The 25,796-nt window shown below is 52.8% G+C and overlaps 2 protein-coding genes and 1 long non-coding RNA gene across 3 annotated transcripts in view; 1 reads left to right on the top strand and 2 right to left on the bottom strand.

The window, feature by feature from the left end:
• Positions 1-6,055: 6,055 nt before the first annotated feature.
• Positions 6,056-10,793, bottom strand: LOC142072462 (uncharacterized). The gene is made up of 2 exons (XR_012668819.1): positions 10,333-10,793; positions 6,056-6,245 (listed from the first exon to the last, which is right to left on the bottom strand). It is a non-coding gene; the product is annotated as an uncharacterized LOC142072462 (long non-coding RNA).
• On the top strand, positions 8,291-13,980 carry POLD4 (DNA polymerase delta 4, accessory subunit). Its single transcript, XM_048852489.2, has 5 exons — positions 8,291-8,412; positions 8,925-9,108; positions 10,790-10,897; positions 12,536-12,647; positions 13,687-13,980. The coding sequence occupies exons 2-5, from the start codon at positions 8,934-8,936 to the stop codon at positions 13,709-13,711; spliced, it is 420 nt and encodes a 139-aa protein (XP_048708446.1). The 5' UTR covers positions 8,291-8,412; positions 8,925-8,933; the 3' UTR covers positions 13,712-13,980.
• Positions 13,981-16,723: 2,743 nt separating this feature from the next.
• Positions 16,724-25,796, bottom strand: part of LOC125637681 (MLX-interacting protein-like) — a 42,068-nt gene continuing 32,995 nt past the window's right edge. Inside the window, 7 exon segments of the mRNA XM_075129232.1 lie at positions 16,724-16,987; positions 17,678-17,807; positions 18,244-18,311; positions 18,314-18,363; positions 18,785-18,912; positions 19,278-19,394; positions 19,776-19,852. Of these exon segments, the coding sequence (XP_074985333.1) occupies positions 16,866-16,987; positions 17,678-17,807; positions 18,244-18,311; positions 18,314-18,363; positions 18,785-18,912; positions 19,278-19,394; positions 19,776-19,852 (692 nt within the window). The 3' untranslated portion in view covers positions 16,724-16,865.

Raw genomic sequence — 25,796 nt, 5'->3', positions numbered from 1 at the left:
GCTTTTAACTGTGCTTCAAGCACCTATTCGGTGTTTAGCAAATTTATTAATTTTGGATTGCTTGGGGTTTGATTATTTTACTAGGACCCCTTGGCTTAAGAGCCTATTGTGGTGTGGTTTGTTTGGTTTTTTGGAGGGGAGAGGCTGACTTGCCTTTTTTAATACCTGTACTGCTTCTGGGGTTGGACATAAGGGGCACCTGACTCTACCAATAAATTGTATTTTAACACCTCTTCTTTAAATCTTACATAAACTCTGAACCTTTCCCACCCATCGGTGTCCAAATGTGCCACTATTGGACAAACGAGAGGTGCCCAGCCTCCCTATAGGGAGACAATGGGTGGCGCACTCAGACTCGGGGTCTTTCCTTCATGCCCCGTCAACTTTCACAGGAAGTTTGGGGAGGCAGCCCATTTCTTTATTTTGTTAGCTCTTACCCTCCAGTGTTTTTTTGCAATTACAAGAACTTCTATTTAGGCCACTTCAGTTCTTCAGATGCCTTAAGGGCTGTGAGCCAAAATCTCCACCAGTTCTCAGGGTGTGTCGGGAGCATCTTCCATAGAACCCTGTCAGTGAAGTCAATCAGCACTTTCAATTCTTTTAAAGCATTAATTTTTAAGATTCCTACTTGGACAGCATAAAGGGAGCCTGCAAAGTCCTTTGCTTAATGACAGGTTTCAGAGTAGCAGCCGTGTTAGTCTGTATCCGCAAAAAGAAAAGGAGTACTTGTGGCATGTTAGAGACTAACAAATTTATTTGAGCATGAGCTTTTGTGAGCTACAGCTCACTTCATTGGATGAATGTAGTGGAAAATACAGTGGGGAGATTTTATATATGCAGAGAACATAAAACAATGGGTGTTACCATACACACTGTAACGAGAGTGATCAGGTAAGGTCAGCTATTACTAGCAGGAAAGCGGGGGCCGGGGGGAGTGGGAAACTTTTGTAGTTATAATCAAGGTGGGCCATTTCCAGCAGTTGACAAGAACGTGTGAGGAACTGTTGGGGGGGGGGGGGAATAAATATGGGGAAATAGTTTTACTATGTGTAACGACCCATCCACTCCCAGTCTTTATTCAAGCCTAAGTTAATTGTATCCAGTTTGCAAATTAATTCCAATTCAGCAGTCTCTCGTTGGAGTCTGTTTTTGAAGTTTTTTTGTTGAAGAATTGCCACTTTTAGGTCTGTAATCGAGTGACTAGAGAGATTGAAGTGTTCTCCTACTGGTTTTTGAATGTTATAATTCTTGACGTCTTATTTGTGTCCATTTATTCTTTTACGTAGAGACTGTCCAGTTTGGCCAATATACGTGGCAGAGGGGCATTGCTGGCCCATGATGGCATATATCACATTGGTAGATGCGCAGGTGAATGAGCCTCTGATAGTGTGGCTGATGTGATTAGGCCCTATGATGGTGTCCCCTGAATAGATATGTGGACACAGTTGGCAATGGGCTTTGTTGCAAGGATAGGTTCCTGGGTTAGTGGTTCTGTTGTGTGGTGTGTGGTTGCTGGTGAGTATTTGCTTCAGGTTGGGGGGCTGTCTGTAAGCAAGGACTGGCCTGCCTCCCAAGATCTGTGAGAATGATGGGTCGTCCTTCAGGATACGTTGTAGATCCTTGATGATGCGTTGGAGAGGTTTTAGTTGGGGGCTGAAGGTGATGGCTAGTGGCGTTCTGTTATTTTCTTTGTTGGGCCTGTCCTGTAGTTGGTAACTTCTGGGTACTCTTCTGGCTCTGTCAATCTGTTTCTTCACTTCAGCAGGTGGGTATTGTAGTTGTAAGAATGCTTAATAGAGATCTTGTAGGTGTTTGTCTCTGTCTGAGGGGTTGGAGCAAATTCGGTTGTATTGTAAGAGCTTGGCTGTAGACAATAGATCGAGTGGTGTGATCTGGATGAAAGCTGGAGGCATGTAGGTAAGCATAGCGGTCAGTAGGTTGCCGGTATAGGGTGGTGTTTATGTGACCATCGCTTATTAGCACCGTAGTGTCCAGGAAGTGGATCTCTTGTGTGGACTGGTCCAGGCTGCGATTGATGGTGGGATGGAAATTGTTGAAATCATGGTGGAACCTCAAGGGCTTCTTTTCCAGATGATGAAGATGTCATCAATGTAGCGCAAGTAGAGTAGGGGCATTTGGGGACGAGAGCTGAGGAAGAGTTGTTCTAAGTCAGCCATAAAAATGTTGCCATACTGTGGGGCCATGCGGGTCCCCATGTTTATTTCCCCCCCCCCCCCCAACTGTTCCTCACACGTTCTTGTCCACTACTGGAAATGGCCCACCTTGATTATCACTACAAAAGGTCCCCCCCCGGCTCTCCTGCTGCTCACCTTACCTTATCACTCTCGTTACAGTGTGTATGGTAACACACATTGTTTTATGTTCTCTGTGTATATAAAATCTCCCCACTGTATTTTCCACAACATGCATCCGATGAAGTGAGCTGTAACTCACAAAAGCTTATGCTCAGATAAATTTTTTAGTCTCTAAGGTGCCACAAGTACTCCTTTTCTTTTTGCAAAGTCCTTGTGGGTCATACATTTTCTGGCCAAGGCCACTACATCTGCCAGAGTGAGACGGGGGGTATCAGCTATCCTCATCAGCTATCCCAAGGTTGTACTCTGGTTTGGCAGACCTACCCATTTTCCCTGTGGCCCTAACCTGGTCAGGGGAGAAAGGCCTGATCTTTACCCTTTCCTTTCATCCTTGGCTACACTCTTGGGGACCAGTTTTGCTGACTGTGGTGTTTACTATTGGGGTTATGGGCAGGGGCTTCCGCAGCCTTCTAGTATCTGGAGCAAAGGGCCATATGGGTACTGCCCAAAAGGGCCCAGGGGCAAATCATTAATCTTCCCTTTCATAGTTATAACAAAGAAGATACAAATCAGGGTCCCCCCGCCCTATTTCCCCCCAGACTGTGAGCCCCCTTTATCACAGCCACTATTCCCCTTTGCCTCCCAACTCTCCTTTAAGGGCACAACTGTGTCTCTTGCATTCCCCATGGTCTGCCTGAGTCTTATTATGGGAGTCCTTTAATAAGGCTGTAACCACTGCCTCGCTTTCCTCTGTCTGCCTTTTCAATTCATATACTTCCCGCTCCAGCCTTTCACTCACTTTTTTTACTACTACACATTTCCTTCTGCATTGCCACTCTCTGTGCTGCCTGACTCAGAGTCATAGCTCTAAGGGTATCTGACTGCCTTTAGGCTATCTGCTTTCTTTTCTAACTCCTTTACTTTTGCCTTTAACTGTTCTAGTTTTTTATTTACTATTATTGCAACCATTTGCTTACAGAGCTGCAGGAATGCCCCAAGGCTGGTGAAGGCTCCAGGCTTCCAAAGACTATTACTGTTTTCCTATACAAAATTTGTCAAGCTGTTACCCAAAATTATTTCCAACGTTTCCATTTTTTCAGATGTTCCCTTTTCTTCTGAAATATTTTTTTTAATAGATCAGGCTACCAGCTTGTGTCCTAGTAATGGATTGTAGTCTGTGAGTCAATTTACAGATACAACATGGGAATTACAGGTTGGGACCCTGTCCCACCATCCTCTAGTCCCTGTTGCAACAAACTTTGTACCAATCGTCCCCTTCCTCTCCACCATTCTTGGCTGGCTCACCAAATTTGTTATTAGGACTTATTTGAACATGATACTCTGGTAACTAATTTTTGTCTTCCAAGCAGTTTCAGGAATTAAATCAATGGGGACACAGAACCTCCCTCTGATAAATGATTGGTACAAACAAGAGTGCTTTCACTTAAAGCTCCTTTTTTATTAAGGCTCAAGCACACACACATATGCAACAGCAATAGTCTAGAGCACCCCAGATATGGTTACCCAGAGTCTGATGTGGTATCAAGTGTTCAGCGGCAGGTTTCCAGTGACCAGCCATCCTTCCAGCTGCTGGGGAGTAAGATGTCAGTCTGCTAGGTCTTAGAAATCTTCCTTGAATTGCTCCAGATTGCACACTTTTCAACTAATGTTTTTAAGTTACTCAAAACAAAGTACATATTTATAACTTATAGTAACCTCTACTAGGCTAACATTTTCCTAGCAACAGCAAAAAAACAAAACAAAAAACCCACTCCACACCTCATAATGTTATTTATCAGCAAAGTAACTCCTAGTCATAACAGTAAGATACACAGATCCAAGGTAAGTTATTTACACTCTTTAAAAAAAAATTAAATAAATTTGTACAAAGGTGCAACTGTACAGCTATTTGTCTGCTTTACTTAGGCAACAACCACATTATTTCTAACTATGTAGTGTTCTCATTTTTAACTAATCATAGCTGAGTACACAAAATGGCTGCGGTTGTATCAAGTACAGGTTACTTGAAGTCCACATTCTTGTAACAGCAGAACTTGTCCCAGCTGAGAGTTCCTTAAGTGGAGAGAGATGTTGGTGATGCCATGATCTTTCCATGCTTTTCTAACAGTTCCAGATTGTATTTCCTCTCCCTCTTCGGTTCACTTCTGGGCTTCAATTTCTTGATGCTTTGGCTCCATGGCACTCCTATGGGAGGCTTCTTCAGCTTACCATGCAGCAGCTGCCTCTGTCTCCTTCAGCTTCTTTCCAACTGCTTCTTTCAGTCTCCTTTCTACCTGCCACTTTTGGAATTTGTGTTCTCTCTTTCTTCTGCCTTCAATCTGGCCAGATCTAACTTTGCAGTTGTTTCACTGGTGTTCATTTTTATGCTTTCCTGTTTCTATTTCCCTCACCCCAAATAAGCAAATAGAAAACAACAAACAGCAACCTCTCTTTGACGGTTTCCAGCCACCATACTTGAGATGCTCTTAAAATCACTGTACCAGTGCTTAACGTATACACTTCATTTAAAATAACGATCTGTGCATATATCCTGCCAACTATACCATTATGACATTGTAGTGGGGCAGTTGCCCCACTTTGGCAGAGGAGGGGTTAAAGCAGGCTGGTGAGATCCTATGCTGAACCTGGCCAATCAGAGAAGGGCAGAAAGGCAGCCAATTAGGGCCAGGCTGGGCCCTATATAAAGACTGCAAGGCAGAGGAGATAGCAGTCTCTCTCTGATAAGCAAGGAAGGAGGACTGGCTTCTAGGGATAGCACCTTAGCTAGAGCAATACTGGGCAGGCTCAGGGGAGCAGAGCAAAAGCTCCAGCCTGATACCTGCCAGGCTGAAACCCCTGAAAGAAAGGGCTGAGAAGGTGCAAGGGCCAAAGGGAAGTGGCCCAGGGAGCATGAGCAGTAGATGGGAGAGAAGAGAGGCAGGACATGGCCGGGACCCAGAGTAGTGGGTGGGCCTGTGTCATGTCCTCCCCAACACACACACCTTATACTGCACCTGGCTGTGGCCTGATACAGACTGTGGCTGGCCCCTGTGGCAAAGGGCTAGACTTTGGGGCTGCAGTTGGCCACGAGGGCAGGTGCAGACTGAAGGGTGCTGATACCCCCAGAAGGAGAGAGAACTAAATGGGGCACGGCCGGAGGGCTGTGTCCAGAAGAGGATGCCGCAAGCCAGGGAGCAACGCGAGTCCCAGACAGCACAGCAGGGCAGACAATGGGTGAGACACCACCTGCAGAGGGTGCTCCACAGCTGGACAGAGCCAATTCTCAGCGCAACGAGCAGGAAGCGCTGCAGTGGTGAGTGTGTGCTCCGTTACAGACATTATGCAGGGTACTGATGTACAGCTGTGTCCCCTGAATTCTCTAGCCTGAGGTGCCTTTTACGCTGCTTTGCTGTGAGAGCAACCACTCCTGGACTGCTCTCACACAGCCTCCAACATGTAAATCACTCCCACCTATACTACATGAGTGGTATAGCTAGTAATTTACAAATTACACAACAGGGCAACATCATCAAACTCCCAGTCCCAGACATGTGCCCAGCACCCTCCTGGACAAAACAAGCTCATATAAAGTCCATTTATGAATAGAAAATGATGTGCACAAATCTTGTTATCCCAACACTTCAATCCAAACACACTGATCTAGATAAAACAACAAAACATCTTAACTACAGAAAGATGTATTTTAAGTGACTACAAGTAATGAGGCATAAAAGTCAGAATTTGTTACTTGTGTTTTGCCTTTTATTTTGTTGTAACAGCTAACTTAACAAATGAAGTGAATACAAAGCAAAGGTATCTCTCACAACAGGTTCCAGCAGTCTTACTGGACAAAACCTTTCAGTCAGGATCTTCCCCCCCCACCGACCCGAGTCCACTGCTGCTTCTTTTGCTCTTCTGGTGTTGATGAGGCTGTGGGTAGAGAGTAAGGGAGAGATGATTTGGGGCATCTGCCCTTTCCCTTGCACAGTAATTATCTCGAGCTGATGTTCAGGAGGCAGAGTCTGTGTGGCCAGGAACCTGAAGCTGCTTCTTTGTTAAAATGTAGATTTTTTTTTTTAAATTTTTTTCTCACACCCTCTCTCCGGCTGAAGAGTAGCCACTGAATTAGGGGGTGATCCATTTGATCTAGTTGACACATGGCTGAGGCATTGGCTAGCCCTTTGTCTCGGAGAACTTGTTTGCGACTGCCCTCCAGAACATTTTGGAACATGTCTTGGTAAGATCATATAGTGCAATCTTATGTACTAGTATTGCCTCACATATTTATCAGGACACTAATGATCAGCAAATCATGAGTTTTCAAATCATAGAATCATAGAATATAAGGGTTGGAAGGGACCCCAGAAGGTCATCTAGTCCAACCGCCTGCTCGAAGCAGGACCAATTCCCAGTTAAATCATCAAAAAAAAAAAAATAAGCAGGACCAATCCCCAATTTTTGCCCCAGATCCCTTAATGGCCCCCTCAAGGATTGAACTCACAACCCTGGGTTTAGCAGGCCAACGCTCAAACCACTGAGCTATCCCTCCCCCCTGATCCCTCCCTCCAATGATACCTTACACAATGTGCTTTGCACAAAATATATCAATCTTGGAAAAGGAGTGAACGTAGGGATAGAGATCATCACACTCTTCCTCCCCCCACCCAACAAACTTAACTCTGCCCCGTGGCTAGCCAGGGCTCCCATCTCCCCAGCAGGAGCAGGGTCCTGTGGGGCAAGGCCAGGAACAGAGCTGAGGCAGGCAGGCCAGGAGATCCCCATGGATATGGTCCCACTCTGCGCTCTCTGGTGCTACCCACAGGGCTGGCTGCCAAAGGCAGGCACCATCTGTGTCTGCAGCACCTGATGCAGTGAGGCTCCTACCCCTGACTGGACTCCAGGGTGGTACCCCAGCAAAACCAGAGCCCTGCTGTGTTTCCATTTCCCCCTGTCCTGTCCTTGGGGAAGGATCAGCAGCACATCAACATAAACAGGGAACCTAAACTGTCTCCAGCCTCCCTCCCACAGCATGCCCATCACTGTTGCACCTGATTAATCAGGCACCTGTCCCCAGACCAGTTAGTGATGAGTCTCTCCTGCCTTCCCCCTGGGCCCCAAGGACCGCCCTAGTCCCCCTCCCCCACCAGACAGGCACCTGCTCAGTCCAACAGCCCCAGAATGAGCCCCTGCCGTGCTACCACCGCCCCATGCTCCTTGCACTGGAGACTGTAGTGTGCTCCCTTCCCCCCCATGTCCTCAACTGCCAGAGTGAGACCCAATTTTCCCTCCCCCTGCACCTGAGATCCCACTGTACTCCTCTCCTCCCCCCATATCCAGCATCCCCAACACCCCAGAGTGAGACCCTGCCACGCTCCCCTCCTCCCCATACCCAGGGCCCCCATGTATCCCCCTCAATTTTAGAGATCAAACTGAGGGAGGGGTCTGGTCCTGGCCTTGCCCCCTGTTGGGCATCCACCATCTCCCCCTAAACTGTTCACGGGGAAGTAGGGGGTCCCTGCTGAACCATTCACCCTGCTCAGTGGGTTGGGGAGGTGGGAGGATTATCCCAGTCCCAATTCACTGGCCTACATGAGTCCCTCTCCCCTCTTATCCAGAGGGGATTGCTTGGGATCCGTTCCCTGCCTCGAGATGGGGGAGAGGGAAGGTCATGCCCACCCTGCCCTATGCCCCTATCCCTCCTGTGTGCACCCCCACCCCTTCCCCCTATCCCTGCTGTGTGAGCCCCCACAACTCCCTATCCCTGCTGTGTGTGCCCCCACGTTCCCCATCCCTTCCCCCCTCTGCTCCCAGCCCTGCTGTGTTCGTGCCCTATGTCCCCCCACCCGTGCTGTGTGCCCGCGTCTTTTCAGACCGGCCGCCCCTACCCCGTGCCCGCAGCTCCGCCACTTCCCCCACTCTCTCCCTCCCCGCGCGGCGCTGTGCTTGCCCTTTTAAGGCGAAGGGAAAGCAGCGGCCCCATTGGCTGCCGGTCTGGAAGGCGGGCCCCCTGGGGGCGCGGGGCCTCAGGACCCCCGCTGGGCTCTCGGGTGACGGGTCCTGTCGCCGATCGCAGCCGCTGCCCGGGAAGGCGGCCACGGTATCGTATCGTCCCGTCCCCGCTCCCCAGAGCTGGGAGCGCAGGAAGGGGAGCCCCCAGCCCCTCCCTGCGGACGGAGGGGGCGGGGCTCTGGTTTGAGACTGGCCTGGCAGGACTCCTGGCTCTGGGAGGGGAGCGGGATCTAGGGGTTACAGGGGAGGGGGCTGGCCTGGCCTGGCCGGACTCCTGGGTTCTCTCCTGGCTCTGGGAGGGGAGTAGGGTCTAGGGGTTACAGGGAAGGGGGCTGGCCTGGCCTGGCAGGACTCCTGGGTTCTCTCCTGGCTCTGGGAGGGGAGTGGGATCTAGGGGTTACAGGGGAGGGGGCTGGCCTGGCCTGGCCGGACTCCTGGGTTCTCGCCTGGCTCTAGGAGGGGAGTGGGGTCTAGGGGTAATTAAGTGTAATGGTCATTAGTTTTGCCACCATGGGGCATCTCCCTCAGGCTTTTCTTGGGAGCTGCCCCAGGGCCCAGCCCTCTTTCTCCACTGACCAACCTTCCCCCTCCTCCCTGCAGCTGGGAGCCATGGGCAGGAAGCGGCTTATCACCGACTCCTTTCAGGTGGTGAAGAGGCAGCAGCGGGACCCTGACACCAAGGAGGGGACCCTACAGCCAAGTGAATGCCTGGCCCATGGAGGGGCAGGGCCCCCAGAAGATGGGCTCATACCCCAGCCTGGCAAAGCCGGATCTCAGGATGCAGGTAGAGCAGGGATTGGAAGCGGCTTGGGGGTGGGTGTGGAGCCGTCTCAAGCTGGGGGATGCAGAACTAGGGTTGCCAACTGTCCACTTGCACAAAACCAAACAACCTTGCCCCGCCCCTCCTTCGAGGCCCCGCCCCTGCTCACTCCATCCCCCTCTCCCCACCCTCACTGACTCATTTTCACTGGACTGGCTCAGGGTGGGGCCAGAAATGAGTTGAGGGTGTGAGAGGGGGCTCCAGGCTGAGGCAGTGGGTTGGCATGCAAGAGGGGGTTAGGGCTCCAGTTGGGGGGTGTGGGCTCTGGGGTGGGGCCAGGGATGAGGGGTTTGGGGTGCAGGAGAGGGCTGGGGGGTGGAGCCGAGGGGTTTGGAGTATGGGAGGGGGCTCCAGGTTGGGGCAGGAGGTTGGGGTACACAGGGTGAGGGTTCCGGCTGGTGATGTGGGCTTTGGGGTGGGGCTGGGGATGAGGGATTTGGTATGCAGGGGGTGCTCTGGGCTGGGACCGAGGGGTTCAGAGGATCGGGGTGGGGTAGGAAGTTGGGGCCCGGAAGGGGGTCAGAGGTGCAGGTTCTGGGCAGCGCTCACCTCAAGCAGCTTCTGGAAGCAGCAGCATGTTTCCCCTCTGGCTCCTATACAGAGGCAAGGCCAGGTGTCTCTGCGCGCTGCCCTTTCCTCAGGCACCACCCCCACAGCTCCCATTGGCTGCAGTTCCCAACCAAAGGGAGCTGTGGGGGTGCCACTCGGCATAGGGACAGTGTGCAGAGCCCCCTGGTTGCCCCTACATGTAGGAGTTGGAGGTGGCGACATGCTGCGGCTTCCGGGAGCCACATAGCACAGAGGCTAACAGGAAGCTTGCCAGCCCCGTTACATGGCGCCACCAACCAGACAGTTAATGGCCTGGTCAGTGGTGCTGACTGGAGCTGCCAGGACTCCTTTTCAACTCAGTGTTCCAGTCGAGAACTGGACACCTGGTTACCCTCAGCAGAACCGCTTCAATAGCTGCAGGGTATTGGGGGTGGGTGGGGGGGGGGGGCGGAGCTGTTTTGGGAGGTGCAAAGGAGTGGAGCTGTCTCAGGGGCTGGAGGAGTGCAGGGGACAGAGCTGTCTCAGGGTACATTGCGGGGGTACAGGAGCGGAGCAGTCTCCGTGTGGGGGATGAAGGGGCAGATCTGTCTCAGGGGTTGGGGGCGTGAGTACTCTCTGCTTTGTTCCCATGCTACTCACTGTCATCCCAAAGTGGTCAAGCCAGGGGTGCAGACTGGAGCCTGTTTCAGCCTTCCAGCTTGGGGCGGCTCGGTGACTCAGACCGAGTGGGCTGTGCTCTCAGAGCCGGGGCTGGGTTCAGTCCTGGGGAGGGGCGACGTTGTCGCTGCAACATACCCCACCATCCGGGTTGTGGGAGAGCCAAGCATCTGGGTGGGGGAGATGGACAGACCTGGAGCCATGGACAGACCCATAATAACCATTGCCACTCCATCTCCCCCTGGCCACTGGGAGCTGGGCCAGCTGCAGTTACTGGCCTGTGTTCTCAAGCCATGACCCCTCTGACTCGGCCCTGGGGGGAACTGCTGGGCCCGGGGTTTCCTGGCTTGCACTGTGTTGTGGGGGGGGAGGGGGTGCTGGTGGGCCTGGGCCTATTTCCACAGCAATGCTGATCTGTCTGTCCCCATCTGCTGCTCAGAGGCAGTGCCGGTCCCAGCTGATGTCCCCCCAGGTGGCTCCTTGCACCCGGCCCAGCTGGAGATGCTCAAACAGTTTGACCTCAGCTGGGAGTATGGACCCTGCACTGGTGAGAGCCCCGCCCCCTCCATCCTGAACCAGTGAGAGCCCCGCCCCCTCCATCCTGAACCAGTGAGAGCCCCGCCCCCTTCTCCCCCCACACCAGTGACAACCCCACCCCCTGAACTGGTGAGAGCCCCACCCCTTCCATCCTGTACTGATGAGCCCCACCCCGCTCCATCCTGAACCGATGTGTGTCCCTACCCTTTCCCCTCCACGACAGCCCTGCCCCTTTTCCCCCCACATTGATGATAGCCCCACCTCCTTCCCTCCCTCCACACACTCATGATTGCTTGGTCCCCTATCCCTGCACTGACAGAGCTGTGCCCTGACCCCACTGCAGTGTGGACCACACAGGGCCTCCCCATGAGGCTAGCCAGCTCCTGCTGAGGGGTTGCCTTGCCAGCTCACTGCTTGGCCCCTTTTAGGGCAGCATGGGGGGAAGCCCCTGGATTATCCTAGTCACCCTGTGCCTTGCCCACTGGGGCTGCTTCCTTCCCCATCCCCAGGTGGCCATATGCTGGGAGACGTGGTGATGGGAGCCTGGGCCAGTGGGAAATGAATGCCACGCCACCTGGCCCACTGCTGCTAAACAGCACTGGAGGCCTGAATTCTGGGGTTGGGCTGGATTGGAGCTGGTGTCCTATTCTCTGCCCTCCTGAGCCAACCAGCCCTCCAGCCTGAACAGAGCCAGCACCCCCTATAGGAGAAGGCCCCACATCCCTTCTGTCACAGATCCACAGGGTGAGCACTACAGCCCAGCTTTGAAATAGTCTGTTGGAGGACCCCTGTCAATGTGCCTGACCCCCAAGGGGTCCCAAGCTTCCTCAAGGCCTTAGCGCCTCCGAGATGCTGGGTTCTGGACTCCTGCTTTGCACCATGAACTCTGCCCAGCAAGTCCAACTGAGCCAGATGCCTGGTCAGAGATTGTCCCCCTCTCCAGGGCCCCAGGACATGCCAGTGACATGGGGCAGCTTTTCCAACTAGGGCAGGGTTTGTTAACCTGCTGGCATGCGGCACGGGGAGTCCTCAGTGCAGCACAGAGAAGCAAAGGTCACAGAGCTGAGCGCCCAGTCAAGCTGTGGTGGAATCCCGTTTGGCTCTGGCTCTTAGCCCAGCTGCCTGGCCCATCAGTCCGATGCCAGAGCCATGCTGAGTTCCTGGGTTCCGCCTGCCGGGAAGGAGGTGTCAGGTGCTCAGTCCTTGGGGTGCCCGTTGTCTTTCCAGACCCCCCGTGGACATGGGCCAGGCCTTTCATGGCAGCATCCAAACACCAAGTTTCTGCTTTTTGGTTCAGTTGTCTGGGGATCCCTGGGGGGAGGGGAGGAGCTACAGCTTCCCCCCATTTTCTCAGGGCTGGCCCCCCGATCAAAATTGAGGGGGCAGCACTCCCATCCTCCCTGCTCAGGGCTGAGCCTGTTCTGCCATTTTAAAATGAAGTTCTATAGGGAAGGATCTGTGCAGCACCTGGCACAATGGGGGCCCTGATCTGGGTCAGGGTCTGTGTAGCACCCAGCACAGTGGGGGCCCTGGTCTTGGTCGGGCTCTGTGCAGTGCCTGGGACAATGCGGAGGGCACCTGGGCCTTCAGCTGTCTGCGCCCTCCTGCCACCCTACCCCCCATTAACCTTTCACTCTCTTGCTGGCAGGGATCACCCGGCTGCAGCGATGGGAGCGGGCTGAGTCCCTGGGGCTGAGCCCCCCTGTCACGGTGCGGGAGACATTGCTGGAGCATGAGGGAGACGCCAGCTTCATGCACTGGTTGGTTTGGGGCCCAGCCCCTTCCCAGGGGGCTGCAGGGCATCTGCAGATGTGTGTGTGGTGCTTTCCCAGCTGCTGCCCAGCAGCGTCAATACCCTGGGATAGTAAATCTCCCTGAAATGAGCCCTGCTGCATGTGTGTGAGGAGAAACATGATCAGTCTCCTGGGTGCATCAGCTGGAACTCAGCCCCACCCCCTTTGCTCCCAGCAGTTTGGCTTGGAAGGAGCTTTGTACATAGATCTGAGGAACAAGAGGGCTCCACAAATGAACATTGCAGATCTAGGGCATCTCCACACCCCTTTGCAGGCTCAGGATCTGCTTCCTCCCCCCAACTCCCAGTGGAAAAATGAACCCTCTTCCCTCGCAGTTATGAAGCAATGCTCCTTCTGCAGTGACACCTGCCGGAGTCTGCAGAGAGCCTAGACCTACAGCTCCCACATAGGAGTGTTGGGGCAGTTCTCCTATGTGGGGCATTAATCCTGAAACCTATTGAGGGTGATTCAAAGGTCAGTACAGTTGAGAAGAGAGCCCCCTGTCTGAGCCCCTCACCCTGCTCCCTACAGCACAGCACCCTCTAGTGCTGCACTAGAGCATTGGTGCCAGCAATGACTACGAGGGGAGAGTGCCACAGCTGAGCCCTGCTCCATGCAGCCCTGGGGGTTTCTTGGAAGTTCTCCCAGACGGTGCCTACCCCCTCCCAGCCCTGCCTTGGGGCTCAGAGCCCTTGGCTCTGAGGGCTAGGCAAAAAGAAGGAAGAAATGAACAGGTTTGAGGGGAGAGTGAAAGATCTGGGCCCCCCTTCCCCGGGCTGCAGGCTGGCCATCCCTGAAAGCCAGTAGTTGTGGGACCCAGCCGCATCATTTCCCTAAGTCAACCGTAAAATTGTCTCCTGCAGACCGACCACAGCAGCGCTGCGCGGAACCAGCTGCATTCCGGACCTTCCAGCCCTGGCTGGGCCCAGTGGAGGGAGTGGGAGGGGCGGGATGCAGAGCCAGGGACCCTGGGGAGTAACCACATTCTCTCTGCCTTCCTCTGCAGCCTCTGGCATGACTACCCACTCTGAGATGAGGCAGGGCTGGCCTTGCCATACAGCGAGGAAGGGGGAATCATGCTGCCGCTTGGACTCCGCAGCACTTTACTCTGGTTTCTGATTGGAAAATAGCTCTGTGCTTGTATTGGGGGGGGGGGGGGGGGGCCTGGTGATTGCAGTATGGGGTGCCCAGGGCTGACATTGGATGGGCAAGCCCAGGTCCTGACAACCCAAGACCAAGCCGTGCTTTGTCCCATCAGCTGGAGAGTGCCATATTCCAGATTAAAGGGCCTGTTTGAGAACCTCTGAGGCCTGGTGAATTCTACAGCCTAGGGCAAGGCAGGTGCAGGAGAGCCATTGTCTCTTCTGAAAAGTGTGGGCATTGTGGGGAAACAGCTGACTTCAGTGCATACAGAGTCCCTCTAGAGATGGGCAGGCCAAGCAGCCACCTTTTGGAGCCCTCTAGTTATCTCTGCTCCAAAACACTGAAGCTTGCATCTGGTCTGGACCCTTATGTCTAGCTAGCATTGTGCTGTAGAGCCTCCTAGTATACAACTAGTACTGCCATGTTGGAACCATGGTGTCTCCTAATGTTCACTCACCTTGTGTTGTCTAGCTTGTGCAGTTAGAACCATGGCATGGTATGCATTTGAGAAGCCAGTCGCAGCTAGTTAGGGCATGTGCAATCTAGGCCCACAGTGCATGTTCTAGAGCAATGGTGTGACCAAGTAAGGCATGTGGTCTAGAACCATTTGGTTATGCCATCTGCTCTGTAACACCATCTTGCCAATGCACATATTCTAGATCCATTTGGCACCAGGCTTGCCTAGCTGACTTTGAGCTGTTGCTAATCAGTTCCAGAAGCAGATTTTTCTCTATCCAAGGCACCAGCTCCAGAACATCAGTGCACCTGTCTGGTCTAGAACGTTTTCCTGTGTGGGTCAGTTACAGCACACAGCTGTTCAGCTCTACCTCCTGTGAGTCTGGAACCACACTGTGGTGTCTTGTGAGAGCCTTTGTGGGCCTGGAGCACAACCAAGTCATGGCCTGGGGCCTGGCCCTATAGGAGTGACAGCCCACCCAGCAGCTGCAGGGGCAAGTGAGCCTCAGTGCATGAACCCCTGCCCCACACACAGGCCAGCAGGAACCCCCAGGGAAGAAGCACTCATCAGCCCAGGCTACTTGGAGCAGCCCATACCTCACAGTGCACAAAGAGCATTGTCATCCAGTGACGGGGGGGAGGGGGGGCGGCGAGTGATAGCTCAGTGGTTTGAGCATTGGGCTGCTAAACCCTGGGTTGTGAGTTCAATCCTGAGGGGGCCATTTAGGGATCTGGGGCAAAAATTGGGTACTGGTCCTGCTTTGAGCGGGGGGTTGGACTAGATGACCTCCTGAGGTCCCTTCCAACTCTGATATTCTATGCAGAATGGGTGACGGGCTGGCTCTGGGGAATGGGAAACAGAGGCTTTCCCTGCTGGGGGCCTGGACTGTGCCTGCAGGGTGTAGCACATGGAGGGCCCCCTGTGCCAGCAGGCCTGGGGGATGGTTGCTGGCTCTTGGCTTTGCCCAGTGCAGCTCCATGGGCTGAGCTGGGCTGAAGCTAGAGCAGGCTGGGCTTTTTGGGGTTAAACATTCCCCAACCTCTGCCCTCTGCATCACAATGAAACTGAGACAGCGAGCAGGCTTCCCTCCCTTCCCCCCTAGGCACTGCCATCAAGCAAGAATCATGGGGTTAGGTGGGGGGTGGGGGAGGAAGGCGCTTCAGAGCTGGGTGAGGGGAAGGGGGGTAGAAGGATCCAGCACCCTAGAATGGTGGGCTCAGCAACAAGGGAGCCCTGGAGGGGGGCAGGGTTTGGGGATGTTGCCAACCCCAGCAGGGAGCTGTTGCCCTAGTGCCCAGGGCTCAGAGCTGGGTAGCTGCTGGCCATGGGCCCATGTGGGTAGCCAGCAGCCGCAGCACCTCGGTGGGGCTAAATCTCTGACCAGAGTGGTTGTGTCAGCAAAGGGCAGGGGCAACCCCAGAGAGACATGCAAGGAAACCAGAGCAACCCATCCTCCTGGGGCCAGGCCAGGCCCATTAGCACTGCCTGGTGCTACCTGCCCACCTGCCACACCCTGCATAGCCCTCTGCTGGGACAGGCTGGGACTGGTGTAGCCAGGAGCTTCCCCCACAGCCAGTGCTCCTGCCCCACTCCCTGCAGTGCCTCCTGCTGGGAGCCACATTCCCATGAGGCAGGGCAGCTATCACAAGTCAATCACTGAGATTAGTTCCTTGTGTGCCCTCCTCCCCCAGGCCTGGGGGCCTATCAAACCTCCACCTAGGGCTAATGGTTCCGAAGGGGGCAGGGATGGGGCTTTGCTCTGGCAGGTGACTGCTGTTGCCTGGGGGCCCAGGAGCAGGGTTGAGACACTGGGGGTGGGGAGAGCAGGTAGGATGCAGTAGCTGGGCCCCCACCCCATAGACATTGACAGTTCCTAGGGCAGGGGCTGGCTGAGACTAAAGGGAGAGCCCAGGTTAATCGCTGGCAGACCCCTGGCTGGCCCACTTCCTTAGCAGCACTTTAGTGCCTTCTGGTGGGCGAGCAGGGGAGGGCAGGTGTCTCCAGCTGCTCCCTGCTTGCCCATTTCCCCCCCATTTTCCCCTGCGAGGAGAGATCTGAGGCACTGGCCAGTCCCACATGCTGGGGGTTTAATACAGCTCCTGCTATCGCTGTCCAAAAAGAGCCACAACCTGCCAGCATCCCCCTGCCCCCATGTGGGGGTGCTAAAAGGAACCCTCTACTCATCCCTCCAGCTCCCCTTTACTGGAGGTGTATAGGGGAATCCCCAGCTCTGAGAGATCCCCCTCTCTATGGGTGCTACAGGGGATCCCGCTCTGAGCCACCCCATTCCCATGTCAATGGGGGCTAAAGCGATCCCCAGCTCTGAGGGGCCCTCCTATTTCACTCTCTAGTGATGCCCAGCTATGAGCCCCCCAATTCCACCTTCTCTGTGGATCAATCAGCCTCCCCCATCTAGGGCTGTTACAGAGGGCCCGCTGTAGCCCCCGCATGTCCATCCAGGCACTTCTGGGCCCATGGTGGGGTGGAGCACCACCCAGGAGGCGAAGATGTCCGAGTCCTTGCCATCCTCTCTTCTCTGCAGGTAGGCGGCATCGGGATGTCCTCGCGTGGCACGGTGGGGCCCACTAGCTGTGGCCCTTGCCATGCGGGGGGCAGCAGATGGCCTGCAGGGCCTGCTCGGGGAGGCGTGAGGGCTGGGTGAGGATGGCTGTGAGCTTGCTGAGCTGTAGGAGGGAGCTGGAGATAGCTGGGGCGGGGGAGGGAGAAATTAGCACCAGCTCCAGATGGAAGCCGCCCACCCACAACCTTATCCCAAGCCTATCAGCCCGAAGACCCTGAGCTGGGTTTGGCGGGCTAGGCAGAGGAGGTGGCTCAGAAAGCCCTGCCCAGTGATCAGGTTGTGAGGGAATGCCTGGGGGTGACAGGGGATTGGGGGTGATATTGAATCCAGGCCAGGCACATTCCAAAGCAACCAGTGATTCCGGAGCCAACCTGATTTAGGGTTTGGACCCCAACTGCAGGGATCTGATTCAGAAAGGCTTGGGCTAGAGGAGTGGTGTCTAATGGGTAGAGTGGGGAGGGAAGCTGGGAGCCAGGACTCCTGGGTTCTAGTCCCAGCTGTAGAAGGGGAGTGGGGTCTAGTGGTTACAGCAGAGGGGTGTCTAGGAGCCAGGACTTCTGGGTTCTATCCCCATCTCCACCACTGATTGGCTCTGAGGTGGGTTACTAAATCTCCTCTGTGTGCCTTGTGGATAAGGACACCCCCGTCAGGCAGGCAGGATGAATAAGTGCCCATCTCTTGGAGCTCAGGGGGCCCTAACTCAGGAGATGGGGTTTTCCTGGAGGTTGAGGGGATCACAGAAGCTCCTTAAGAGGCTGGAATCCTTTTTCCCTGGAGTGGGCCCTTCTCCGAGCTGCTGGGGGTGTGGGGACGTACCGGGGCGCAGCATAGGCAGGGCGCAGTGCTGCTCCAGCCAGCCCAGCACTGACTGGCAGAACTCCTTGGCACTGCGGGTGGTCACCGCCACCCTGTAGCTCTCAAATAGTGGCTTGATGAGCATGCTGAACTGTGGGCAGAGGGGGGTGAAGGAGAATCCCCCTGCCCCGGAGCTAACTAAGGGGACCAAGAAGGGCTGGCTTAGCCCCCCACCCACCACCTGTAGGGCCATCTGCTCTGTCCTGCCCTCCCTAACCCAGGAAGGAACACCCCAACTCTTCAGGGATTGCCATTGGCCCCAAAGCCCCTGTCCTGTCCCACCCCCAGAGACCCCTCCACTCTGCCCTGAAGAGCCATCCCTGCCCCCTCCCAGCCAGGGCCCTGCGGTGTCCCTGCCCCCCAGGATGCCCTGGTAGGATGACCAGATGTCCTGATTTTATAGAGACAGTCCTGATTTTTGGGTCTTTTTCTTATATAGGCTCCTATTACCCCCCACCCCCGTCCTGATTTTTCACAGTTGCTGTCTGGTCACCCTATGCTCTGGACACAATCATGCCAGTGGATACGAGCCAGAAGCGCCAGTTCTGCAGGGTGCGGCGCACACAGTCGCCATACAGCCGGGCTGTGGGGTCTGAGCACAGGGGGCGACCGGGATCCCGCTGGGGGGCACCTGGCGCTGGAACTCCCTAGGGTGAGATGGGGGAGAAGGTAAAACTAGTCCAGGGCACAGCCCCACCTCATCCCTGCACTCACCCAATGGCAGCGCTCCGCTCCTTGACCTCACCCCACAGGCCCTGCCCCCTCCCCCTGCACTCACCCCATGGCAACACTCAAGCTGCTAGATCTCACCCTGCAAGTCCCACCCCCTCTCTGCACTCACCCAGTGGTGCTGCTCAGCCCCTCGATTCCACCCCACAGATCCCGCCCCTTCTCCGCATTCACCCAATGACAGAGCTCAGCCCCTCAATCTCATTCCACAGGCCTCGCCGGCTCCCTGCACTTACCCAATGGCGGTACTCAGCTCTTCAATCTCACCCCATAGGTCCCACCCGCTTCCTGCACTCAGCCAATGACAACAATCAAGCCCCACCCTCATCCCGCACTCACCCAATGGCAGCGCTCAGCTCCTCAATCTCACCCCGCAGGCGCTGGGCCGTCTCCTGCACCTGCCGGTGCTCCTGCTGCAGCTGCCCCACATACACCACGCTTCTCTGCAGCAGCATGGCCTTGCTGAGCTGGGGGAAACAGGCGAGCATGAGACACAGCAGCCACCAACGGGCAGAGAGGGAGATGGGGTGGGACAGACGAGGGACTAGGACGGGCAGAGAGGGATGGACATGGAGGGTACAGGGAGCAAGGGACAAGCAGAAGGGGAGACGGGGAGGGAGGGACGAGGACCAGGGATGAGCAGAGAAGGGGGGAAGGACAAGGGTGAGGCACAGACAGAGAGAGAGGGATGGATGAGGGACTGGGCTGGCACAGCAAAGTGGAGCCAGGTGTTCTAGCACCCCTGTTGGGGAGAACAGGGCTGCGCAGTGAAGCGAAGTGGGATCGGAAGGCTGGATAGCAGGCATGGCTGGGGGCACCACGTGCCATGTACCTTAACAGTGGGCTGGGCCAAGCCCGGCAGCACCAGGCTGGCAAGGGTGTTGAAGGCACAGCTGATGTTCATGCGCCGGGCGTGGTCGGCAGAGGTAAAGCCAGCTCTTCGGTTGCCCTGCAGGATCCAATCGAAACTAGGCTGTGAGCCCTGCCCCAGGGATCAGGGCTGATCCCTCTCCAACAGCGCAGAGCCAGGAGCTAACAGAAGGGGCAGTGATGCCTATCCACCTCACACACGGCACCCGCTGGGGCACTGGGATCAGCACTGAGTATGAGGGGAAAGCACCCCCCTACCAAGTCCCCCACCCCACTTCAGGCAGCACAGCACCCACTAGTGCCACACTGGAGTTAACACTGACAGTGAGGTACAGGGCCCTCTACTGAGCCCTTACCCTGCTCCCCGCAGCACCCTTGGCTTTCCCTGGAAAGTCTCCCTGCCGCCCCACTCAGCAGGGAGGGGCCCAGGTGTGGGTGGTTTGGCAAGGGCCCATGTTACCTTGGTGCTGGGGAAGCTGCAGGGCTGGTGGAAAGTGTGGGGTCCAAGGCGCTCAGCTCCGTCTTCGGACTTGGCATCTGGGGGAATCATAGACTTTAAGGTCAGAAGGGACCATTATGATCATCTAGTCTGACCTCATGCACAATGCAGGCCACGGAATCTCACCCAAAAACTCCTGTAACAAACCCCTAACTTACGTCTGAGCTACTGAAGTCCTTAAATCATGGTTTAAAGACTTCAAGGTGCAGAGAATCCTCCTGCCCCATGCTGCAGAGGCAGGCGAAAACTCCCCAGGGCCTCTGCCAATCTGCCCTGGGGGAAAATTCCTTCCTGACCGCAAATATGGCGATCAGCTAAACCCTGAGCATGTGGGCAAGACTCACCACCAGACACCCAGGAAAGAATTCTCTGTAGTAACTCAGATCCCACCCCATCTAACATCCCATCACAGGCCCTTGGGCATATCTACCGCTAGTAGTCGAAGATCAATTAATTGCCAAAATTAGGCTATCCCATCATATAATCTCCTCCATAAACTTATCAAGATTTGTCTTGAAGCCAGATATGTCATTTGCCCCCTCTGCTTCCCTTGGAAGGCTGTTCCAGAACTTCACTCCTCTGATGGCTAGAAACCTTTGTCTAATTTCAAGTCTAAACTTCCTGATGGCCAGTTTATATTCATCTGTTCTTGTGTCCATATTGGTATTGAGCTTAAATAATAATGCTCCCTCCATGGTATTTATCCTTCTGATATATTTATAGACAGCAGTCATATCTCCTCTCAGCCTTCTTTTAGTTAGGCTAAACAAGCCAAACTCATTGAGTCTCCTTTCATAAGACAGGTTTCAGAGTAGCAGCCGTGTTAATCTGTATTCGCAAAAAGAAAAGGAGTACTTGTGGCACTTTAGAGACTAACAAATTTATTTGAGCATAAGCTTTCGTGAGCTACAGCTCACTTCATCAGCTGTATCCTGTAGCTGTAGCTCACGAAAGCTTATGCTCAAATAAATTTGTTAGTCTCTAAGGTGCCACAAGTACTCCTTTTCTTTTTTCATAAGACAGGTTTTCCACTCCTCGGATCATCCTAGTAGCCCTTCTCTGTACCTGTTCCAGTTTGAATTCATCCTTCTTAAACATGGGAGACCAGAACTGCACACAATATTCCAGATGAGGTCTCACCAGTGCCTTGTGTAACAGTACTAACACCTCCGTATCTCTACTGGAAATACCTCGCCTGATGCATCAAGGGATCACCAGGGAAGAGTATAAAAATATTGCTCGGGCATGTAGGAATGATATCAGGAGGGCCAAATCGCACCTGGAGCTGCAGCTAGCAAGAGATGTTAAGAGTAACAAGAAGGGTTTCTTCAGGTATGTTGGCCACAAGAAGAAAGCCAAGGAAAGTGTGGGCCCCTTACTGAATGAGGGAGGCAACCTAGTGACAGAGGATGTGGAAAAAGCTAATGTACTCAATGCTTTTTTTGCCTCTGTTTTCACTAACAAGGTCAGCTCCCAGACTGCTGCGCTGGGCATCACAAAATGGGGAAGAGATGGCCAGCCCTCTGTGGAGATAGAGGTGGTTAGGGACTATTTAGAAAAGCTGGACATGCACAAGTCCATAGGGCCGGACGAGTTGCATCCGAGAGTGCTGAAGAAATTGGCGGCTGTGATTGCAGAGCCATTGGCCATTATCTTTGAAAACTCGTGGCGAACGGGGGAAGTCCCGGATGACTGGAAAAAGGCTAATGTGGTGCCAATCTTTAAAAAAGGGAAGAAGGAGGATCTAGGGAACTACAGGCCAGTCAGCCTCACCTCAGTCCCTGGAAAAATCATGGAGCAGGTCCTCAAAGAATCAATCCTGAAGCACTTGCATGAGAGGAAAGTGATCAGGAACAGCCAGCATGGATTCACCAAGGGAAGGTCATGCCTGACTAATCTAATCGCCTTTTATGATGAGATTACTGGTTCTGTGGATGAAGGGAATGCAGTGGATGTATTGTTTCTTGACTTTAGCAAAGCTTTTGACACGGTCTCCCACAGTATTCTTGTCAGCAAGTTAAGGAAGTATGGGCTGGATGAATGCACTATAAGGTGGGTAGAAAGCTGGCTAGATTGTCGGGCTCAACGGGTAGTGATCAATGGCTCCATGTCTAGTTGGCAGCCGGTATCAAGTGGAGTGCCCCAAGGGTCGGTCCTGGGGCCGGTTTTGTTCAATATCTTCATCAATGATCTGGAGGATGGTGTGGATTGCACTCTCAGCAAATTTGCGGATGATACTAAACTGGGAGGAGTGGTAGATATGCTGGAGGGGAGGGATAGGATACAGAAGGACCTAGACAAATTGGAGGATTGGGCCAAAAGAAATCTGATGAGGTTCAATAAGGATAAGTGCAGGGTCCTGCGCTTAGGATGGAAGAATCCAATGCACCGCTACAGACTAGGGACCGAATGGCTAGGCAGCAGTTCTGCGGAAAAGGACCTAGGGGTTACAGTGGACGAGAAGCTGGATATGAGTCAGCAGTGTGCCCTTGTTGCCAAGAAGGCCAATGGCATTTTGGGATGTATAAATAGGGGCATAGCGAGCAGATCGAGGGACGTGATCATTCCCCTTTATTCGACATTGGTGAGGCCTCATCTGGAGTACTGTGTCCAGTTTTGGGCCCCACACTACAAGAAGGATGTGGATAAATTGGAGAGAGTCCAGCGAAGGGCAACAAAAATGATTAGGGGTCTAGAACACATGACTTATGAGGAGAGGCTGAGGGAGCTGGGATTGTTTAGCCTGCAGAAGAGAAGAATGAGGGGGGATTTGATAGCTGCTTTCAACTACCTGAAAGGGGGTTCCAAAGAGGATGGCTCTAGACTGTTCTCAATGGTAGCAGATGACAGAACGAGGAGAAATGGTCTCAAGTTGCAGTGGGGGAGGTTTAGGTTGGATATTAGGAAAAACTTTTTCACTAAGAGGGTGGTGAAACACTGGAATGCGTTACCTAGGGAGGTGGTAGAATCTCCTTCCTTAGAGGTTTTTAAGGTCAGGCTTGACAAACCCTGGCTGGGATGATTTAACTGGGAATTGGTCCTGCTTCAAGCAGGGGGTTGGACTAGATGACCTTCTGGGGTCCCTTCCAACCCGATATTCTATGATTCTATGATCAAGACCGCATTAGCTTTTTTGACTGCCATATCACATTGGCGGCTCATAGTCATCCTGTGATCGACCAGTACTCCGAGGCTCTTCTCCTCCTCTGTTACTTCCAAGTCATGCATTCCCAGTTTATAACAGAAATTCTTGTTATTAATCCCTAAATGCATGACCTTGCACTTTTCACTATTAAATTTCATCCTATTACTATTACTCCAGTTTACAAGGTCATCCAGATCTTCCTGTATGATATCCCGGTCCTTCTCTGTATTGGCAATACCTCCCAGCTTTGTGTCATCCGCAAACTTTATTAGCACATTCCGGCTTTTTGTGCCAAAGTCAGTAATAAAAAGATTAAATAAGATTGGTCCCAAAACCGATCCCTGAGGAACTCCACTAGTAACCTCCTTCCAGTCTGACAGTTCACCTTTCAGTGTGACCCGCTGAAGTCTCCCCTTTAACCAGTTCCTTACCCACCTTTCAATGTTCATATTGACCCCCATCTTTTCCAATTTAGCTAATAATTCTCCATGTGGAACCACATCAAATGCCTTACTGAAATTGAGGTAAATTAGATCTACTGCATTCCCTTTGTCTAAAAAATCTGTTACCTTCTCAAAGAAGGAGATCAGGTTGGTTTGACACTATCTACCTTTTGTAAAGCCATGCTGTCTTTTGTCCCAATTACCACTGACCTCAATGTCCTTAACTACTTTATCCTTCAACATTTTTTTCAAGACCTTGCATACTACAGATGTCAAACTAACAGGCCTGTAGTTACCGGGATCGTTTTTTTACCTTTCTTAAAAATAGGAACTACGTTAGCAATTCTCCAGTCATACGGTACAACCCCTGAGTTTACAGATTCATTAAAAATTCTTGCTAATGAGCTTGCAATTTCATGTACCAGTTCCTTTAATATTCTTGGATGAAGATTATCCAGGCCCCCCAATTTAGTCCCATTAAGCTGTTCGAGTTTGGCTTCTACTTCAGATGTGGTAATATCTACCTCCATATCCTCAGTCCCATGTATCATCCTACCATTATCCCTAAGATCCTCATTAAAGACTGAGGCAAAATATTTGTTTAGATATTGGGCCACGCCTAAATTATCCTTCACCTCCACTCCATCCTCAGTGTTAAACAGTCCCACTTCTTTCTTTCTTTTCTTCTTATTTATATGGCTATAGAACCTTTTACTATTCCTTTTAATTCCCTTTGCAAGGTCCAACTCTACATGGCTTTTGGCCTTTCTCACTTTATCCCTACATATTCTGACCTCAGTAAGGTAGCTTTCCTTGCTAATTCCTCCCATCTTCCACTTCTTGTAGGCTTTCTGCTTTTTCTTAATCACCTCTCTGAGATGCTTGCTCATCCAGCTTGGTCGACAACTCCTGCCTATGAATTCTTTCCCCTTTCTTGGGATGCAGGCTTCTGATAGTTTCTGCAACTTGACATGAAGTAATTCCAGGCCTCCTCCACCTATAGATCCACAAATTTTTCAATCCAATCCACCTCCCAAAGGAGACAGGGAAACGTCTAGGGCAGATGGTACCAAACTGGGAGGAAAGGTAGATACGCTGGAGGGTAGGGATAGGATACAGAGGGACCTCAACAAATTAAAGGATTGGACCAAAAGAAATCTGATGAGGTTCAACAAGGACAAGTGCAGAGTCCTGCATTTAGGACGGAAGAATCCCATGCACTGCTACAGACTAGGGATTAAGCAGCTAGGCAGCAGTTCTGCAGAAAAGGACCTAGGGGTTACAGTGGACGAGAAGCTGGATATGAGTCAACAGTGTGCCCTTGTTGCCAAGAAGGCTAACGGCATTTTAGGCTGTATAAGTAGGAGCATTGCCAGCAGATCGAGGGACGTGATCGTTCCCCTCTATTTCGCATTGGGTGAGGCCTCATCTAGAGTACTGGAGGAACCAACTAGGGGCAGAACTCTTCTTGACCTGCTGCTCACAAACCGGGAAGAATTAGTAGGGGAAGCAAAAGTGGATGGGAACCTGGGAGGCAGTGACCATCAGATGGTCGAGTTCAGGATCCTGACACAAGGAAGAAAGGAAAGCAGCAGAATACGGACCCTGGACTTCAGAAAAGCAGACTTTGACTTCCTCAGGGAACTGATGGGCAAGATCCCCTGGGAGAATAACATGAGTGGGAAAAGAGTCCAGGAGAGCTGGCTGTATTTTAAAGAATCCTTATTGAGGTTGCAGGGACAAAGCATCCCGATGTGTAGAAAGAATAGTAAATATGGCAGGCAACCAGCTTGGCTTAACAGTGAAATCCTTGCTGATCTTAAATATAAAAAAGAAGCTTACAAGAAGTGGAAGATTGGACAAATGACCAGGTATGAGTATAAAAATATTGCTTGGGGATCCAGGAGTGAAATCAGTAAGGCCAAATCACACCTGGAGTTGAAGCTAGCAAGAGATGTTAAGAGTAACAAGAAGGGTTTCTTCAGGTATGTTAGCAACAAGAAGGAAGTCAAGGAAAGTGTGGGCCCCTTACTGAATGAGGGAGGCAACCTAGTGACAGAGGATGTGGAAAAAGCTAATGTACTCAATGCTTTTTTTGCCTCTGTCTTCACAAACAAGGTCAGCTCCCAGACTGCTGCACTGGGCAGCACAGCATGGGGAGGAGGTGACCAGACCTCTGTGGAGAAAGAAGTGGTTCGGGACTATTTAGAAAAGCTGGACGTGCACAAGTCCATGGGGCCAGATGCGTTGCATCCGAGAGTGCTAAAGAAGTTGGCGGATGTGATTGCAGAGCCATTGGCCATTATCTTTGAAAACTCATGGCGATCGGGGGAAGTCCCGGACGACTGGAAAAAGGGTAATGTACTGCCAATCTTTAAAAAAAGGAAGAAGGAG

Source organism: Caretta caretta, chromosome 6, assembly GCF_965140235.1.
Source record: "Caretta caretta isolate rCarCar2 chromosome 6, rCarCar1.hap1, whole genome shotgun sequence".
Classification (NCBI taxonomy): Eukaryota; Metazoa; Chordata; order Testudines; family Cheloniidae; genus Caretta; species Caretta caretta.
This window is presented reverse-complemented; position numbering and strand designations above follow the sequence as displayed.